Raw genomic sequence first — 20,987 nt, 5'->3', positions numbered from 1 at the left:
TCCTTAAATTCCCACCTTTTTGCAGTTTCTTCAGTTTTAATCTACAGTTCATAACCAATAGATTGTGGTCAGAGTCCACATCTGCCCCTGGAAATGTCTTATAATTTAAAACCTGGTTCCTAAATCTCTGTCTTACCGTTATATAATCTATCTGATACCTTTTAGTATCTCCAGGGTTCTTCCATGTATACAACCTTCTTTCATGATTCTTGAACCAAGTGTCATTAATGAACTGAATCCATAAGTCGGTTTTCTTGTGGCAGTGTGCGGGGTTTTTCGTGTCTCACGGAAAGTAAGTTGTTGTGAGATAGGGTCAAAGTAGAACTCACAAGCAATTTGTAAATATATATTCTTCTTGTGACATCATTTCATGTCTATGAAACATACTGTCTGTAGTCTCTCCAGGATTAGGACTGGGCATCATGTTACTAAAATGTACAGTAAGGCTAGCAAAACCTGACAACACAACAATAAATTTCACATAAAAGAAGAAAAACTTAGATCAAATTTTGTCACCAGTATTGAATACAATAAACAATATCAAATCAATCAATATAGGTGACAGTTAAAAGTCGATGCCACCTTGTGGCGTAAACTTGGATTTCCTGCTCATTGTGAGAAGCTGTCATTACTGTTAGGCTATCTGTGCCACTCACACCCCCAGTCATTTCATTTTAGTGCATTTACTTAATTTCAGAACATCATTCCATTTGTCTGCCAGGCTCTGGGACTCACATTGGCCCATAAATAGTCAGTTGTATGCCTTAGACTTTAGCCTCACACATAATGACCACCAACAGTGAGTGGAAGCTCAACAATGTTTGAGCTTCTGGTGGTAAATACCACAGATTTTCTCACAAGATATTTGAAAGTGAACCACCATAAATTTTTAATAGCTGTACATTTCTCCTATTATTTCATCATTATACTTGAGTAATGTGTTTACACCAAGTTAGAATTTTTTTTTTTAATCAAGGTTCTTCCAATGATAAATATGACATATTTTAATTGTAATTTAATTTTGTTTCTTATTGTCTGATACATGCATCTTTATATTAAATAATAGGAGGAAAATCACACAAACTTTTCTGTGTATTAAACTGATTATGCTATTGGTTCACCCAAATTAGGTATTTTTCATATCACAAAAACTTGTATTACCAATTTTAACCAATGAGAGTCCTTTTGAATCTATAGTTCTCTCTTTTAGTTTAATAAATATATTATCTGTCTCTGAAATCAATGCAGCAGTACACTGACTTCTGTTGTATGTTGTCTGTTGAATACATATTGATTTGTTATGTATATTATCTGCATTGTCTTTTGAGTTTTTGTGATTCATTTTGATTTTTTAGAATCAGTTGTTCAAGCAGTTCTTTTGATTTTTGTTACTTCACAGAGTCCATAGCATTAATATTGCAGTGGATATTGCCCTAATGTTATAAAACTCAATCTAATCCATGTGTATTACGAAGTTCCGTATTTTGTAATATTGTAACTTTTTCTGAATTAGTCCTATTTTGCAAATATTTCAGACAAAAAAGTGAACCACATATCTGTACCATGATAATGATATAAACAGTGTAACATAAGGTTAACAAACATATCTGGGAAATTTTATTTTGTGTTACATCAGTATATTTTGGTATATTTCTCAGCAAGTTGTGCGGTTGCTGTCTGGCGACTGTGAGGACCATGCTGTGCTGCTGTGTTGCTACCTCCTGCATCTGGGAATGCAAGCCTGGCTGCTCCTCGGAGTTGGTGTGCCCCATGGACCAGCTGCCTATGTTTTAACCCGAGATGCCCCAGGAGCTTTCCGCATTTGGGATCCTGTGTCTGGTCAAGCATGTAACATCACAGACACATTCTGTCCTCTCCAAAAAACATATTGCCTCATTAATGAAGACAATGTGAGTACTGGTACTGATGATTAAGTTACACTAAATACAGTAAGAATTTCTCCATTTAATGCAATAAATATTGGAGGTAGTTAAGCAAGCAAGCACATAGAAATAATAATACAACTGGGAATTTTATCTTGGACACATAATGAAACAAAGCAAAAATACTTATGGTTCATGCAAAAAAGGGTTAAGAGGCCATCAGTTGATGTCCATTGTAAACATTACTAATAATAATAATTTCATGTGGCTCAGTGAAATCCATTGGACACCACTTCAGCAGCTTAAGTGTCCTGTAACCTGCTCTAGTTATTGAACTGGGGAAAGAGGACATGCAGTTTAACATGATATCTGAACCACATGATGTTTCTGATGACTCCTCACTGAACAGAGAGATGAAGACTGGATTAAAACAAAGACTGAAAAATCTGTGGCCCAGCCAAGATCAAATCCTCTCAGTTTCCAGGCATGCATTTCACTGCTAAATCAACAGAATCAACATGTATATAGATAGAATCAAACAATGTGAAATCCAGGTTGGAATATGAACAATATTATGAAAAGGATAGGTTGCTACTCACCGTAAAGATGACACAGTGAGTTGCAGACAGGCATGGACTATTACACATTGAGCTTTCGGTCAAAGCCTTCTTCAGGAAGGAAAACACATGTGCGTTCGCGCGCGCCGGAACACACACACACACACACACACACACACACACACACACACACACACAAGCAAGCAAGCACACGTAATGTACACATGACCACTATCTCTGGATCTCTGTCCACTCCGGCCAGAATGCAATGGTGTTGTGCTGAATAGAAGCAGCAAGTCAGAGTGGGGGGTAGCAGGGTACATGTAGGGAGAAAGGAGTGAGTGCTGCCTGGCCGTGTGTGCAGGGACTAGTGCAGAAAGCACATTGTAAGGATAACTGCCTTCTGTGCAATTCAGAAAAGCTGGTGGTGGAGGAGTGAATACAGATGGCCCACGTTGTGAAGCGGACATTGAAATAAGTTCGTTATGTTCAGCTGCATGTTGTGCCACAGTTTGGTGGTGGCCATTCATCCTGGTGGACAGCTGCTTTGTAGTCATATCAATATAAAAAGCGGTTTACTGATTGCAGCAGAGCTGTTATATGACATGGCTAATTTCACAGTTGGTCCAGTCTCTGATGGAATAAGGTAAGCAAGCATGTGACAGGACTGGAATATGGAGTGCTGGGTGGGTGGATTGGGGCAGATCTTGCACCTGGGTCTTCTGCATGAAAATGATCCCTTTGGCAAGGGGATGGGATTTGGAGTGGCATAGTTATGGGCTGGATTGTGGGGTTCAAGTGGTTGATGGAATGTCACTTTACGGGGGAGGGGTGGGGGGGAGAATAATCTTGGGATGACTGCCCCTCATTTTAGTGGCAAGATGATAGATAGTCAAAGTCCTGGCAAAGGATGTGGTTCAGCTGTTTCACTCTGGGATAGAATTTGGTACAAAGGGAGCAGTTCTTTGTAGCTGGTTCTTATGGGTAGTGGGAGGATTGATGGTGTGTGGGGATATGGCACAGGACATCAGTTTATGGACTAGGTCTGGGGGTAGTGCCTGTCTGTAAGACCTTCAGGGATTTCTTATCACTGCAAATAGGTCATCCCCAGCTGGCCAGGCTGTTCGGGAGGAATTTTTTAGTGTGGAAGGGATGGCAGCTGTTCAAATGCTGGTTCTGCTGGTGGTTGGTGGGTTTAATGTGGACAGATGTGTGAATGTAACCATCGAAGAGGAGGAGGAGGTCAGTGTCCAGGAATGTGGGAACCTGGGTTGAGGAGAACCAGGTGAAGTGGATGGGAAGAAAATGTTGAGGTCATGAAGGAATAGGACTGAATGTCTGGCCCCTGACTCCAGATCTTGAAGATATCATCAGTGAACCTTAACCAAGCCAGAGGTCGGGGTATTGGGAGGCTAGGAAGGTTTCCTCTTGATGGCTCATAAGCAGGTTGTTATAGGTAGGTGCCATGCTGGTGCCCATGGGTATGTTGCAGATTTGTTTGTATACCTTTCCTTCAAAGGAGAACTAGTTGCACATTAGGATAAAGTTACTAAGGTTTGTAAGAATGGAGATAATGGTAATGGTAGAAATGTTGATAGGTTTGGAGAAAGGCAACAAATATATAATATGGAGTTTGCTAAAGAGGAAGGCTATATAGGTGGCTCTTTCAATAAAATCAGGCGCAAACGGCAGAAGCATAGATTTGTGAGAGATTTAAGTAAAAGTAATGGGAATAAATTTGCGGGAAATGATGTAAGTTATGAATGTGTAATGAATGAGTGTGTGAATGGTAATGAATGGAAAGATTCAGTGGTTTAAAAAGGAGTTAAAGAGGAGATGAATTTTATGAAAGCAAATTGTGTGGAGAGTTCTGAAGAGGTATTAGCAAATAGTAGCAATTGCAGTAAGGAAGGTGTTGTAGTAACAAGTATTTGTGAGTCTGCAAAAAGCGTCGATGTTAGTGAAGGCGGTGTAGCTTTGGTCTCGCCAGCCGCAAGTGAGGGTGATTGTGTTTCAGCACAAAGCATCAAGGTTACTAAGGGAGGCTTGGCATTGGTCTCGCCAGCAGTTGAAGTTAAAAATGTATCTGCAGAGGAAGATGATTTCTGTTTAAAGGAACAGAGTAATGGTAATTTATGTAATGATGTAAAAGCTACTGGTATTGATACTTCGGAGGAAGGAATTTACGTGTTTCTAATAACAAATGAAGGCGAAACGAAACTTATTGATGAATGTGTGAATCTAAAACGTATGTCAGAGTGTGAAAGTGAGAATGTATGTAAAATAGGATCAGGGGCTAATGTGGATGGAAAGTGTGTAGAAATGGCAGTATGTGCTGATTTTTGTCCGATCACAGCGGAATGTAGCAAGTCTGGAAGCCCCAAAATTGTACGACAAGGTAGCAGTAATTTGTGGAATGTACCGGCGGAGGATAAAGTGGTGTACGATTCACGACAGAGGAAAGTAAGGTTTCTGAGGTGAATTTATGTAGTGATTTAAATAGTGTGTCAGCAAATAAGGTTGCTGAGATGAATATTTATGATAATGATGGATTAGGCATCAATGTATTGTTTCAGAAAGATAAAGTATTTAACAGTGAATTGATATGTAATTTTGTTGAAGCTGCAAGTGTTGATATTTTTGAGGGGAAAAACAGTAAAGTTGTGCATGCTGTGGGTAGTGAATCGGTGATATGTATGGAAGAACTAAGAAAATTTAGAGAGGGTTGAAGTAAATAGTGTGGATGGGGATAGCATGTGTAATGAAGTTCGTTCAAATTGGTATATGAAGGTGGAGTGTGATTCTAATGAGACTGATTGGCATTGGTATGCTAGAACGTTACGGTCATTGCTGCCACAAATGTGGAAACAAGAGAAGTTTGAAATAGCTAAGGGCATATAGAGAAAGGGGAGAAATGAAAAGCTGTTCTAATTTGTAATTAGTGGTAGTAATTTTGGAGGGATAATTTATATGTTTTACTTGGGGATTCATTAGTAATTTGTTAGTTTATTGTGGCACTGTACATGTGCGAGAGGGGGAAGTTTAGGCACTGAGGGTGCGTGGAGGTCAGTGACTTCGTGAATTTAAGTAAAATATGTATCCATTTATGCTTTGTATAAGAGTGTCGCAAAGAATTTAGTGGTCAATTTGAAGGGCATTAAAAGTGTAATTGTATGTGCACACAATTTTTGGTGTGTGGAGGTGGGAAGAATTTATCAAAGTCAAATAAATAGAACTTATGGGAACTTGAGCTTACTGTGATTCAGTCGTTTGCCTTGTGACTTTGTTCCTAAAGTATCATTTTCCGCTGGAGGGAATCTTAAGTGAGGATCCTGGTTGGTTTTGGGAAATGGTTTGTTGAGGGATTTGTACTTTTGGTTTTCGTTGTAGTCAAATTTGTCACGATAAATGGTGGAACTCGAAATTCAGAGGCAGACACAATTTCTGTGAGGCACTTGGTCAAAAGACTGATGTGAGTTCATAAACACTTCATGCTAAAATCCGTGTGACCGTGTGTAGTGCGATGGAAAAATTAGTGCAAGAAGGCGCCTTAGCGCTGAGTGAGTGGCACAAGAAGTGCTTACAAAATGACACATAAGTGAAAGTGTATTTTAAAAACTTCATTTCTTGTCAAAAAAGTTGTGTATGCATAACTGAAATGCTGGCATTTATTTAATATGCCGTTTCGTTCATAATTTGTGTTAGTTTATTTCAAAATTCATGCTGCTCCCACACCGCTACAAAAATTTTGTGAACCCTATTGGCCTGGCGTTTTAATCAGTTAATTCTGTTCTTTGTAATTTGTTTATGTGTACTAGTATGATCTGAAGATTGCTACTTCTGAACATTCTGGCAAGCTATAATGTTAATAAGTGGAGGTGTGCATGGTAATGGGCGAATTGTGGTGCCCTGAAAATATTCTAAGTTTGGAGTTGGCGTGGCCGCTTGGCGGGCACGGGCCACTCGGCAAGTCGAGCACGTGGTGCCGGATGTTCACCGAAGCAAGAGGGGTCCAGCCCGATCACGTGGCTGGCAATTCCATGTTGATGCTGTGACAAGGATGGTGCTTTGTGTTGATGAAGGCGATGTCTATGCCGGAAGTGCCAAATATGGCGGACTTTGTGAAACCATAATAGCAGACATTTCACAGTTTGTATGGAAATTAATAGTAGCCAGATGAATCATGATACCTCTAAAAGAAACATGTGCATTACCATTATTTGCACGATGATTTTGATGGTGTAATCAGATTTTCAATACCTTTATTAATTTAAAGTTTAATATCTGACAATAAATTATACAAGTAATACCCAGCAACAAATTTCCAAAATCCAAAATCCAAAAATTTCATCTGATTTTGTTGATCGATGTGTCCATACGAAGCTTTTAATGTAAACCTAAATTGGTATAAATTACAGGCATGTGACGTGAATAGTACATGAGTTATTGGAGGTCAAAGTGGCCGATTACTATCGATCGCGTCAGGCCATAAGTACTCCACAGTTACACGAAAAAAACAGTAGCAGCATGCTTATAAATATATTTATTCTTCTGTGGCTTTGTTTATATCCAATAAATGCTCTTCATCAAGAAATTCATCAATTATTTACTGTGTTTTAGAAAGCACAGAGACGTTAGGCTAGTGGCCTACTTTTGCTTGCTATACCTTTGATATATGTCTATTTAATTTGTTTATGTGTTTAATAATGTGTATTAGAGCTTGTTTATGGTCCAGCCATAGGAATATTTATTTAATTTCAAGTTATTTTTTTGAAACTCCAGTGTTTCATATGTATTTAAATACGTTTGTGAGTGTATATTGGCTTGGAGACATGAAGGGAGCACTATAGCCAATCATAGTGCTCGTTAATGGTGAGACTGTATGGAAATGGGGGAGAAGGATCGTTTCGAGAGAGGACACGGGGTTCTGGAGAGCAGAAGAGTGCGGCGCAAGGGACGGTCGCACAGGACAGGAAGTGCTGGACGCAATGGCACAACAGACGCACAGTTGGCGGAAAGACTTGGACAGTGGAGCAATTTGAGCATGGTTGTGAAGGATAGAAATAGTTTGGGGTGCTGATGTGTGCTCTTGTGTGATTTCTGTGGCTTCTGCAGTGAAGTCGTAGTATGCATTCAGAAGTTAATATCTTGTGAGCTATGTTGTTGTTCATAACTAATTATGTGAAGTAGGAATCTATTGTTGCTCTATTATTCAACTTATATTTTATTCAGTTGCTGGACCATCAACACCAAAAAGTGTTCTGCAGAAATATACCGCATTCTCAAAAGTACTTCTACTATTGTACTCATCATTTAAAGTCATTAAGATAGTACCTGCAGATTTTATTTAATTGCAATCTTTCATTTATAAATTTATATGTTACTTTCATAATTTGCAATTGCCGAGTGATAGAAATCTTCAATCTTTCGATTCATGTAAGCATTGTTATTGTATACTGTAGACTCAGCAGTATTTGGCCTGTAATGTGGCAACTACATATGCCAGCCCCTAGACAATGAAATCAGCCAAAACTTTTGATACTTCAACATTGAGTCAGAGTGTATGTAGTTGAGGGCCACATCACATCATTTCATTTTATAATGACTGAAACGCCGCATTGTGTTTCAACTGTTTGACTTTTCAATTTCCGATGAAGTTAAGTTGCTTTTTCTGGACCCGACCCCTTCCGGTGGCCTTACAGCCAGCAATCAACCAGGAACTTGACTGGCTCCAGGCTGCTGGAATTCTGGAGCCTGTAACATACAGTGCCTGGGTGACACGATTGGTGGTCATACGGAAACCCAATGGGTCCCTTCGGTGGGTGTGGGGACTTCGGTGCTACTGTAAATGCTCAGTCCCTCATATACACTTACCCCATTCCCCAACAGGAAGACCTTCTCCCAAGCTTGCCGGGGGAGAGTACTTTTCAATGATCGACCTGGCTGAGGCATACCACCAGTTACCCTCGGATGCCAATTCCGAGAACATCTTGGTTATCAACACGCCTTTCAGATTATACAAGTACAAGCGCCTTCCATTTGGTGTCTCTTTGGCTCTAATCATTTTCCAGCTGTTCCTGGAGCAGCTTACACAGCCTATCCCTGCCTGTGTGAATTATCTGGATGACATCCTGGTCACCAGGCATTCCTGCCAGGTTGTTGTTGTGGTCTTCAGTCCTGAGACTGGTTTGATGCAGCTCTCCATGCTACTCTATCCTGTGCAAGCTTCTTCATCTCCCAGTACCTACTGCAACCTACATCCTTCTGAATCTGCTTAGTGTATTCATCTCTTGGTCGTCCTCTACGATTTTTACCCTCCACGCTGCGCTCCAATGTTATATTTGTGATCCCTTGATGCCTCATAACATGTGCTACCAACCTGTCCCTTCTTATTGTCAAGTTGTGCCACAAACTCATCTTCTCCCCAATTCTATTCAATACCTCCTCATTAGTTATGTGATCTACCCATCTAATCTTCAGCATTCTTCTGTAGCCCCACATTTCGAAAGCTTCTATTCTCTTCTTGTCCAAACTATTTACCATCCATGTTTCACTTCCATGCATCGCTACACTCCATACAAATACTTTCAGAAACGACTTCCTGACACTTAAATCTATACTCAATGTTAACAAATTTCTCTTCTTCAGAAACTCTTTCCTTGCCATTGCCAGTCTACTTTTTATATCTTCTCTACTTCCACCATCAACAGTTATTTTGCTCCCCAAATAGCAAAACTCCTTTACTACTTTAAGTGTCTCATTTTCTAATCTAAATCCCTCAGCATTACCCGACGTAATTCGACTACATTCCATTATCCTCGTTTTGCTTTTGTTGTTGTTCATCTTATATCCTCCTTTCAAGACACTGTCCATTCCCTTCAACTGCTCTTCCAAGTCCTTTGCTGTCTCTGACAGAATTACAATGTCATCAGCGAACCTCAAAGTTTTTATTTGTTCACCATGAATTTTAATACCTACTCCGAATTTTTCTTTTGTTTACTTTACTGCTTGCTCAATATACAGATTGAATAACACCGGGGAGAGGCTACAACCCTGTCTCACTCCCTTCCCAACCACTGCTTCCCTTTCATGCCCCTCGACTCTTATAACTGCCATCCGGTTTCTGTACAAATTGTAAATAGCCTTTCGCTCCCTTTATTTTACCCCTGCCACCTTTAGAATTTGAAAGAGAGTATTCCAGTCAACATTGTAAAAATCTTTATCTAAGTCTACAAATGGTAGAAACGCAGGTTTGCCTTTCCTTAATCTTTCTTCTAAGATAAGTCACAAGGTCAGTATTCCAATATTTCTATGGAATCCAAACTGATCTTCCCTGAGGTCAGCTTCTTCCTGCCAGGAGCATTTGCAAATTCTCAGCACCTCACTTCACGCTCTGCAATCTGCAGGTTTACACTGTCAGCTGGACAAGTGATGTTTTTTTTCAACCGGAGGTGGAATACTTAGGCCACTGGCTTAGTAAAGATGGCATTTGTCCTTCGGGTCGTAATGTCTCAACCATTGAGGTCCTTCCTCGTCCCAAGGAGTTACCTTTACTCTAGGTGTTTTTGGGCAAGGTTGCTTATTACTTAAAGTTCTTACCCCAGGCTGCCTCCATCGCTCAACCCCTCAATCACTTGCATCAGAAATGGGTATCATTTGATTGGACTCCTGCCGGTGACCACGCTTTTCTCCATTTGAAGGCTATGCTGAAGTCCGCCCCTTGCCTTACTCCCTTCTCTCCGGACCACCCCTTGGTTGTGGTGTCTGATGCGTCTGCATATGGCATTGGGGCCATCCTCGCACATTGGAATGCCAATGGCTGAGATCAGCCCATCGCTTATGCATCTAAGACGTTGACCCCAGCACAACTGAACTACTCCCAGATTGAAAAGGAGGCTCTGGCGGTAGTGTTCGCCATCCAAAAATTTCACATCTATCTCTTTGGGGCAAAGTTCTCCCTCCTGATGGACCATAAACCCTTAGTTATGCTTTTTGGACCACACACTCACCTTCCAGAGTGGACGGTTCAACATCTCCAGTGCTGGGAGTTATTTTTACAGAATTATGCTTGCACCATTCGGTATAAGCCCACTGCCCATCATGCTAACGCGGACGCTTTGTCATGTCTCCCAGCAGGCCCTGATCCTGCATTTGACCAATAGGAGGTCCTCTGCTTTCACATTGACTCCACCCACCGGGATGCGCTGGACAGTCTGCCTCTTACGGCTGCTCACATTGCTACGGCTACACGCCAAGACCCTATCTTGCAGCAGGTTTTCCGCTATGTGGTCCACGGGTGGCCCTCTTATATTACTCGTCAGATGTGGACCGGAGTCAGCCCCTGGTATCACCTGGCCCACAGGCTCTCTGTAGTTGATGATGTCCTTCTGTTGGCCACGGAGTCGGATGCCCATCGGGTGTTCATCCCTCTGGAATTGTGACATCAAGTACTCAGTTTGCTACACTGCGGGCAGTGGGGTATGTCACACATGAAAGTTTTGGCTCGCCGACACGTGTATTGGCCCGGCATTAATGGCGATATTGACCACCTGGTCTGTGGGTGCACTGTGTGTGCGCTTCACCAGGCAAGCCCCCCTCAGTCATTTGCACCCTGGCCTGTGCCTCGCCGGCCCTGGGATCGCATCCATCTCGATTTTGCGGGCCCATTTTTGGGGTCCATGTGGTTACTTATCATTGATGCCTACTCCAGATACCCAAATGTCGTCTGCATGGCATCAATCACCATGGAGGCCACACTCACGGCCCTGGCCCAGGTTCTCGCCATTGAGGGCCTGCCTCACACATTAGTTCCGATAATGGCCCTCAATTTGTGGCATCCTCCTTCCATGACTTCTGTCAGACCAACTGTATCAGACATATCAGTAGCCCGCCTTTCCACCCTTCCTCCAATGGCACAGCGGAGAGGCTTGTCTGCACATTTAAATAACAGTTGATGAAGGCGGTCAAAACATCTCCAACCACGTCGGCCCTCACCCTGTTCTTGAGCACCTATCGCACCACGCCAATTGACAGACATAGTCCGGCGGAGCTCCTCCTTGGGCAGCCATGCACCATTTGCTGATGCCGCCCCCTCCTGCCCCCACTCCTGGCCCTCTCAGCATTACACCCCCGGCGCAGCCGTGTGGGCCCACCTGTATGGGAGCAAGGTGGGTTGGATGCCCGCCACATGGACGGTGTGTGACGTCAGTGCAGACTTCGAAAGATTTGGAGCGCTGCCATTATAACCAGCTCCACCCATCTACCCCCGTGGGACTCCCGCAGCCACCTCCTCCTCTGCTATCTCTTTCGGGTACAGACGTGGTCCTCGAGTCGCTGCCACTGCCCCCGGTTGCAGACTCCCTGCGAGCCTGCCGCCGGCCCTCCCTGCCCCCAGGTGGATTGGTGGCTCCCTCCGCCACCCTGGCCTCTGGGTCAGTCATCCTGGACACCTCAGACGTCCCTTCCTCCCTGCCTACGGCGGTTGACGAGCCCAGGTCTTCTCCCATCTGCCAACCGCTGCGGCACCGTCTTGGGCATTTCTGCTCCAATGCGCAATTTTCAGGGGGGAGGGATCTTGTACTGAGTGCTGCAGGTTTCGAATCTGTGCCAGACGGCATGGACCTCGATTACCACTAGAGGTGTCTGGCAGCCGTCGTGCCATAAGCCGTGGCTGCACACCCTCCTGGCCCACATATAATGTGAGGGCCCCACTGCGGAGCACATGGTCCCAGTGGCCAATAGCGACATACCCTGTCATGTATTTAAGCGCTTGCCTCTCACTCAGCGAGGCAGTCTGATATTCGCGTGAGTCTCTCGATATCTCGCTTACAGAAATCATGTTTACTTTGCTTATTTCCATGTACTAGTGGACGTTGTCAATTTCGTGAGAAATTCACTTGTGATCCCATTGCTTCTTGCGTATCATTGTTCTTGGTGTCTTGATTGGTCGTCTGTCATTGTATGTGTCCATCCTTTCCTGTTCATCCATCTTGTTTGTTCATGGGCTGCTTCCGTTTGGTCCTGCCGCGCTTTCATTCACGGTCACCCCGTGACTCATTCACGGTCACCAACACTGTGTATGGTTGTTCTTTCTTCTGCTGAAAGCTTGGTGTTCTGAGGAAGGGACCTGGGGAAGGATGGTTACCAGGGGATGGTTAGATGGGTGGTATGAACTGGGAGAGGTAGGGTACAATGATGGGATTTGTAGCAATTAAGTGTTTCAATTACAAGGATCAGGAGAAAGGGAGAAGGTCTTTGGCAAGTCCAACATGGTTAATTTTGGGTGTAGGGCGAACAGTGAGGCTTTTGGATAGTGCTGAAGTTTCTGTGGTGCTAAGAATTTTGGTGGAAAGGGTGTGGATTTAGTGGTGTTCTGATAGGGAGATTTGAGGGATGTGGCAAGTTGGAAAGGTCAGCTAGGGAGAATCTGGGTGCTATTGAGGATTGACAAGGAGGAACACTGTGATAGGATAGAGGTTGGATGATGGTGACCCAAGGCAGCAGTAGGATGTCACCAGGTTGGATAACTTATATAGGCGATGGCAGGGACACACTTCCAGGTGCAGGAGAGCAAGGGAAACAATTTCAAAGATATGATATATGTAGAAGGAATCACACAGTAGCAGCATCTGATCAAGGGAATGGTTGTGGTTGTGGGATGCCTGTGCCATTGAGATGTGTTTTTGCATTACTGGGTTTATGAGGGATATGGACAGGCAGCTTCTGAAAACGTTAAGGTCTTTGTAAAATGATGGGTGGGATTGAGATAAATGAATTTTTATGGTTAGGCTGTTTAGGGGATTCCATGGTTTAAGCAGCATTTAAGGAACAGGTTGTGGAACTGGGTTTTAGACAGAACTTTCCTGAAATTGTGCAGAAAGACAGAGCAGGGGTCCATTGTGGCAGGGACAATCGGGAGGAAACGGGAAATGACATAGCAAAACGGGCAAATGAAGGCATTAGTTGGTTGTGAGGGAAGGGAGATAACAGAAAAAGATGCATAAAAACATGTACAAACACATAGAAACATGCACAAAATATACAGGTATGTAAAAATTTGCTGAAATACATAAAATATTCACAAATACATAAAACATGTACAAAAATGAGTGAAAAAGATGGAATGGATAAGGTATTGGAGTATGGCGTATGGCATGTGTTGGCATAAGGTTTGGGAGGGGGGGGAGGTGGGAGGAGATCATAGATTAGTCAGAGGTACACAAGTTTGTGTGGCATAAGTAGGTTGTGGAAAATAACGCACAGAAATATGATGTGAAGATGAGGGAGGAAATGTAATCATCTGGAATTAGTATAATTATAGGTGGGAAGAATCTGGGGCATGAGATACTGCACCAACAATCTGCATGGTCACATAACTGTGTGTTTTGTGCAAACGATACCGTTGATAAAGTGTAGCTTGGATATCAGAGCATGTGTGCAATTTGGAGGATGATGAAAAATATACAGGAAAAAAGAGAAACAGTGGACAATGAGCAGAGTAATGCTGTAGAGAATAGTAACAAAGGGAAACATCACTGGGTTGAGGGTTGGAAGAAAAGCTGTTAGGATAAAAACAAACAATGCAAAGTCCAGATTGGAATACCAGTAATATTATGAAAAGGATAGATTGCTACTCACTGTAAAGATGACATGTTGAGTTGCATTTCCTTCACCATCCTCATCGCTTTACCTTCTGGATCCCTATGCGTCACTCTTCATGCCATTTCCCTATATACTACAAATGTCACTCATGCTCATGGCCTCAGTGCTATTGAACTGTAACTCTCCCATTGTCCTTCAGAGTTGAAACCCAGTACCTCATTCCTCATACACCTTACTAATTTTATCCTAACACACAACTAGTTCTCTACATCTACATCTACATCTATACTCCGCGAGCCACCTTACGGTGTGTGGCGGAGGGTACTTATTGTACCACTATCTGATCCCCCCTTCCCTGTTCCATTCACGAATTGTGCGTGGGAAGAACGACTGCTTGTAAGTCTCCGTATTTGCTCTAATTTCTCGGATCTTTTCGTTGTGATCATTACGCGAGATATATGTGGGTGGTAGTAATATGTTGCCCATCTCTTCCCGGAATGTGCTCTCTCGTAATTTCGATAATAAACCTCTCCGTATTGCGTAACGCCTTTCTTGAAGTGTCCGCCACTGGAGCTTGTTCAGCATCTCCGTAACACTCTCGCGCTGACTAAATGTCCCCATGACGAATCGTGCTGCTTTTCGCTGGATCATGTCTATCTCTTCTATTAATCCAACCTGGTAAGGGTCCCATACTGATGAGCAATACTCAAGAATCGGACGAACAAGCGTTTTGTAAGCTACTTCTTTCGTCGATGAGTCACATTTTCTTAGAATTCTTCCTATGAATCTCAACCTGGCGCCTGCTTTTCCCACTATTTGTTTTATGTGATCATTCCACTTCAGATCGCTCCAGATAGTAACTCCTAAGTATTTTACGGTCGTTACCGCTTCCAATGATTTACCACCTATGGCATAATCGTACTGGAATGGATTTCTGCCCCTATGTATGCGCATTATATTACATTTATCTACGTTTAGGGAAAGCTGCCAGCTGTCGCACCATTCATTAATCCTCTGCAGGTCTTCCTGGAGTACGTACAAGTCTTCTGATGTTGCTACTTTCTTGTAGATAACCGTGTCATCTGCAAATAGCCTCACGGGGCTACCGATGTTGTCAACAAAGTCATTTATGTATATTGTAAACAATAAAGGTCCTATCACGCTTCCTTGCGGTACTCCCGAAATTACCTCTACATCTGCAGATTTTGAACCGTTAAGAATGACATGTTGTGTTCTTTCTTCTAGGAAATCCTGAATCCAATCACAAACCTGGTCCGATATTCCGTAAGCTCGTATTTTTTTCACTAAACGTAAGTGCGGAACCGTATCAAATGCCTTCCTGAAGTCCAGGAATACGGCATCAATCTGCTCGCCAGTGTCTACGGCACTGTGAATTTCTTGGACAAATAGGGCGAGCTGAGTTTCACATGATCTCTGTTTGCGGAATCCATGTTGGTTATGATGAAGGAGATTTGTATTATCTAAGAACGTCATAATACGAGAACATAAAACATGTTCCATTATTCTACAACAGATTGACGTAAGCGAAATAGGCCTATAATTATTCGCATCTGATTTATGACCCTTCTTGAAAATGGGAACGACCTGCGCTTTCTTCCAGTCGCTAGGTACTTTACGTTCTTCCAGAGATCTACGATAAATTGCTGATAGAAAGGGGGCAAGTTCTTTAGCATAATCACTGTAGAATCTTACGGGTATCTCGTCTGGTCCGGATGCTTTTCCGCTACTAAGTGATAGCAGTTGTTTTTCAATTCCGATATCGTTTATTTCAATATTTTCCATTTTGGCGTCCGTGCGACGGCTGAAGTCAGGGACCGTGTTACGATTTTCCGCAGTGAAACAGTTTCGGAACACTGAATTCAGTATTTCTGCCTTTCTTCGGTCGTCCTCTGTTTCGGAGAAAAGGTATACAAACAAATCCGTGGCTCAGCCATTGGCACCCACATGGCACCCCCATATGTCATCTTGTTTATGGGCCATCTAGAGTAAACCTTCCTAGCCTCTCAAAACCCCAAACCCCTGGCCTGTTTCAGGTTCATTGATGATACCTTCATGACCTGGACTCAGGGCCAAGACACCCCATCCTCATTCCTTAGCAGCCTCAATATCTTCTCTCCCATCTGCTTACCTGGTCCTCCTCAACACAGCGTGCCACCTTCCTGGATGTTGATGCCCTCCCTTCTGTGGCCCCTTCCACACATCTGTCCATATTAAACCCACCAACCACATCTGAATTTCGACTGCTGCCAACCCTTCCACATCAAAAAATCACTCCCATACAGCCTAGACAGCCAGGGGCAGTGTATTTCTAGTGGCAAGAACTCCCTTGCCCAATAAGCTGAAGGTTTTACTACAAACTGTCACTATCCCACAAACCTAGTCCGCAAACAGATTTCCCATGCAATATCTCCCTTACAACCCTAATCCTCCCACCTCCCACAAGAACCAGCTACAAAGGAGTACCCCTTTCATCACCCAGTACCATCCAAGACTTGAACAACTAAACTGCGTCCTTTGCAGGGCTCTGATAATCTATCATCTTGCCCTGAAATGAGCACATCCTTCCCGAGATAATTCCCACCCCTCCTAAAGTTGTTTTCAATCACCCAACCAACCTCCACAACATCCTAGTCTATCCTCATGTCACTTCCAATCCCAATTCCTTGCCAAAGGGTCATTTCCCTGTGAAAAACCCAGGCATAAGGCCTGCCCACCCAGCACTCCCTATTCCAAACCTGTCACAGGCCTATCCTATCCCATCAGAGGCCGAGCCACATGTGAGAGCAGCAATGTCATATACCAGCATTACTGCAGTCATTGCATAGCTTTTCATATTGGTATGACTACAAACCAGCTGTCCATCAGGATGAATGGACACAGCCAAATTGTGGCCAATAGCAAAGTGGACCACCCTGTGGCACGACATCCAGCTGAACATAAAATGCTTGTTTCAATCGCTGCCTCACAACCTGGGCCATTGACTAAACTGACTTAGAAGCTTCAATTTTCTGCTCTGTCAAGGTACTGTAGACCTTAATGTGTGACATAAATTTCAGTTTGATACCACTGCCTTTTCGTGAGAAAGAGTGTCTTAATAGTGGGATTGACAGATGGATGGACAACAAAGCAGTCCCATAAGAGTTTTGTTTTTACTGTTTGAGTTACAGAACCCTAAAAATGGCATAATTGTAAATTTTGTACTGTATTGTAATATGGTCTTGCTTCAATGGTACCACCAGCTTCTGGCAGGTCACTGAAGTTAAGCAGTGCTGGGCTTTGGTAGCACTTGAATGGGTGACTGTCCAGACCTGCCAAGTGCTGCTCGCAAGTGGAGTGCACTCAGCCCTTGTGAAGCTAATTGAGGAGCTACTCGATCTAGAAGTAGTGGCCTGGTCACAAAAGCTGAAAATGGGTGGGAGAGTGATATGCTGACCACATGCCTCTCCATATCCACATCCAGTGACACCTATCAGTTTTAGGATGACATGGCGGTCAGTCAGTGCTGTTGAGCATTCTGAGGCTTTTTTGGATGTAGTTCAGTTCAGCTTTTTATTGTAATAAAGTGTAAATTTGAGTTGCAGGCACTTATTGTCTTCTCCTTCTGCATGTCCTTTTTAATACTACTTGCTCCAAGACATTTTCTGCTTATGATGTGTACACTGTTAGTAGATGGTGTGTTTCCTACAATGTGGAGGAGGCACAGTGGTAAGACACTGGACTCATATTTGGATGGATAGTGGTTCAGATCTGTATTGGGCATCCAGATATAGGTTTCACATAAATAGCTTAAGATAAATGCTGTGATGATTTCTTTGACTGGGCATGTCTGGCGTTCTTCCTTAATCTTCCTCAGTCTGAGTGTGTGCTCAGTTTCTAATGACCGCAGCATCAATAAGGCATTAAATTTTAGTCTTTTTTTCATTCTTGCTTGGTTCCAGATCCATTATTGTTGCACAATGTACAGTTATCTGTTCAGACCATTTTCAGAATCCTGTAGTAACTGAGACTTAACTTCAGTAGTTTTGTTAGTCACTTGGTCCTACAATTATATCTTATCTTGTATCCATATAGCTGAAGAGAACTGAATGAGTTGTAAATGCAGCAGTGGGTCATGAAATATGATATCAACTCAGAATCACAGGCACCTCATCCATTTGACAGTCAGAGACTTTAAAACTCCATCTCAACTGTTGGCATATTCTGGAATAACTTCTCAGAAGTGTGAAACTTCCTGGCAGATTAAAACTATGTGCCGGACCAAGACTCGAACTCGGTACCTTTGCCTTTCGCGGGCAAGTGCTCTACTGACTAAGCTACCCGAGCACAACTCAGGCCCCGTCCTCACAGCTTTAATTCTGCCAGTACCTTGTCTCCTACCTTCCAAACTTCACAGAAGCTCTCCTGCTGATAACTTCTATAAATGTTATCTGTTATATGAGCACGGATCAAAATTTTTATTTGCAACTTAACTAGTAAATCACTATAGTCTCTAACAATCAAATCAAATGAAACATTATTTCTCCTTGAGCTGGCATTAGAGTCATGTGATAATTTATGAAGAGCAACTTTTGACTGTTAGTTGTACTTAAAGCTCACCATAAATCTTTATATGTGCATGCATATCTTATGAGAACTCTTATTGCAAATCTGTTCAAATACTACATGGGTTTGTATGGTGGTAGCATGTAATGCTGTTTCCCCCTGTGTTTCACAAAATTGTTAAATCTTAAGGGGAATGAAATCTTGTTGTTGGGGCTAGTTCATTGTTTCTCACATACTGCTTGCACTTGCACTACATGAGTTAAATGTAACAGCCAGAACATTATGACCACCAACCTACTGTCAACATAAACCCATCCAGATGTTAGCAGCCTCACAAGGTGAGGAACGACGGCTAGTCAGACACGTGCGTGGTGTGTGTAATATCAGTGAGTGTGCTGTTCATGTGTAGAATGAGGGAAGTGCGCAATCTACGAGGTGTGGCTAGAAAAAAACCGGACTAGTACTGGTGAAACAATAAAACGAATGCAATAAGGCTGAAAGTCGCGTGGCCTGTCACGTGACTCTCGCTCCGCCTACTGCTTGAGTTTCATCTGCCTCCTGCACTCAGTCTGCCCGTGGCGTCTGTTTTAAGTAGTTGACGTTTTGTCTGTGCGTCGGAAAATGTTGAGTGTACAGAAAGAACAGCGTGTTAACATCAAATTTTGTTTCAAACTAGGAAAATCTGCAAGTGAAACGTTTGTAATGTTACAACAAGTGTACGGCGATGATTGTTTATCGCGAACACAAGTGTTTGAGTGGTTTAAACGATTTAAAGATGGCCGCGAAGACACCAGTGATGACACTCGCACTGGCAGACCATTGTCAGCAAAAACTGATTCAAACATTGAAAAAATCGGTAAACTTGTTCGACAAGATCGCCGTTTAACAATCAGAGCAGTGTCCGAGTTAACAGGAGTTGACAAGGAAAGTGTTAGGCAGATTCTTCATGAAAGTTTCAACATGAACAAAGTGTGTTCAAAAATGGTTCCAAAGTGTCTCACAATTGAACAGAAGGAACGCTGAAGAATGATTTGTTCTGATATCCTGGAAAACATTGAAAGTGATCCCACCTTCTTACAAAATGTTATTACTTGCGATGAATTGTGGTTTTTTACTTACGATCCCAAAACTAAACGCCAATCGATGCATTGGAAAACTCCTGGTTCTCCACGACAAAAAAAAGCACGAATGTCAAAATCGAAATTCAAGGCAACGATGATTGTTTTTCTTGACATCAAAGGGATTGTGCACATTGATTGGGTACCAGAGGGACAAACAGTGAATCAGCATTACTACATTAGCGTCCTGGCTACCCTACGTGAGCGAGTACGGAGAAAACGGAACGATTTGTGGAGAAAAAAGTAATGGATCCTTCACCAAGACAATGCCCCAGCTCACAGTGCGTTGTCAGTGAAGACGTTTTTGGCAAAACACAACATTCCCATCTTAGATCATCCACCCTACTCACCTGATTTGGCCCCCTGTGACTTTTTTCTTTTCCCTAAAGTCAAGTCAGCTTTGAAAGGAACTAGATTTGAGACTGTTGAAGCAGTAAAAGAAAAAGCGACGGAAGTAATGTATGGACTTACCGAAAATGATCTGCAGCATTGCTATGAACAGTGGAAAATTCGTATGGAGCCGTGTAGAGACCGAGGAGGAGAGTACATTGAAGGAGATAACATGAAATTGTAAATAATTGTAAATAAATGTTTTTCCAGCATCAGTCCGGTTTTTTTCTAGCCGCACCTCGTATCTGAGTCTGACCAAGGGCAGATGGTGATGGCCCAGAGGCTCAGCACAAACATTTCAGAAACTGCACAACTTGTCAGGTGTTCAGGAGTGCTGTTGTGAGTGTCTTCAACACAAGGTGAAACCATGTCTAGATGTTGTGAGGTTGAGCTGTCACTCCTCATTACAGATGTCGGACATTGTAGGCTGTGCAGACTGGTAAAACAGGACAGGTGCAAAAAAGTGGTGGAACTAACATCAGACTTTAATGCTGGCAGAGTACAAGTGTATGTGAACACACAGTGCACCAAACACTCCTCTGCAGCCAATGACACATGCATGGCTAATGATAATGCTATGACATCAGCAACTACAACTGAAACGGGCATGTGACTATCAGCACTGGACGTTGGCACACTAGCAGATCATTGCATGGTCTAATGAATCCTGATACCTTCTTCATCATGCTGATGAGAGAGCACGAATTTGTCGTCTTCCAGCAGAATAGCTCCTTGACACCTGAGACAAGCTGGTGGTGGCTCCATTATGCTGGAGGGACCTTCACTTTGGCATCCACAAGTCCGGTGGAGCTCGGGGGACATTCACTTGGGAGTCAATGAGGCCAGGTGAGCTCATGTGAGGCACCCTGAAGGCC

The 20,987-nt window shown here is 42.9% G+C and overlaps 1 protein-coding gene across 1 annotated transcript in view; it reads left to right on the top strand.

Annotated features, from left to right (window-relative positions):
* The window catches only part of LOC126251758 (coiled-coil and C2 domain-containing protein 2A), a 606,935-nt gene that overhangs the window by 565,149 nt on the left and 20,799 nt on the right, over nt 1-20,987 (top strand). Inside the window, exon 23 of the mRNA XM_049952374.1 lies at nt 1,659-1,910. Coding sequence (XP_049808331.1) covers nt 1,659-1,910 — 252 coding nt within the window. The remainder of the gene's footprint in view (nt 1-1,658; nt 1,911-20,987) is intronic.

This window comes from Schistocerca nitens, chromosome 4 (genome assembly GCF_023898315.1).
Source record: "Schistocerca nitens isolate TAMUIC-IGC-003100 chromosome 4, iqSchNite1.1, whole genome shotgun sequence".
Classification (NCBI taxonomy): domain Eukaryota; kingdom Metazoa; phylum Arthropoda; class Insecta; order Orthoptera; family Acrididae; genus Schistocerca; species Schistocerca nitens.
Note: the sequence above shows the minus strand (reverse complement) of the source record. Positions and strands in the feature narration are given on the sequence as shown.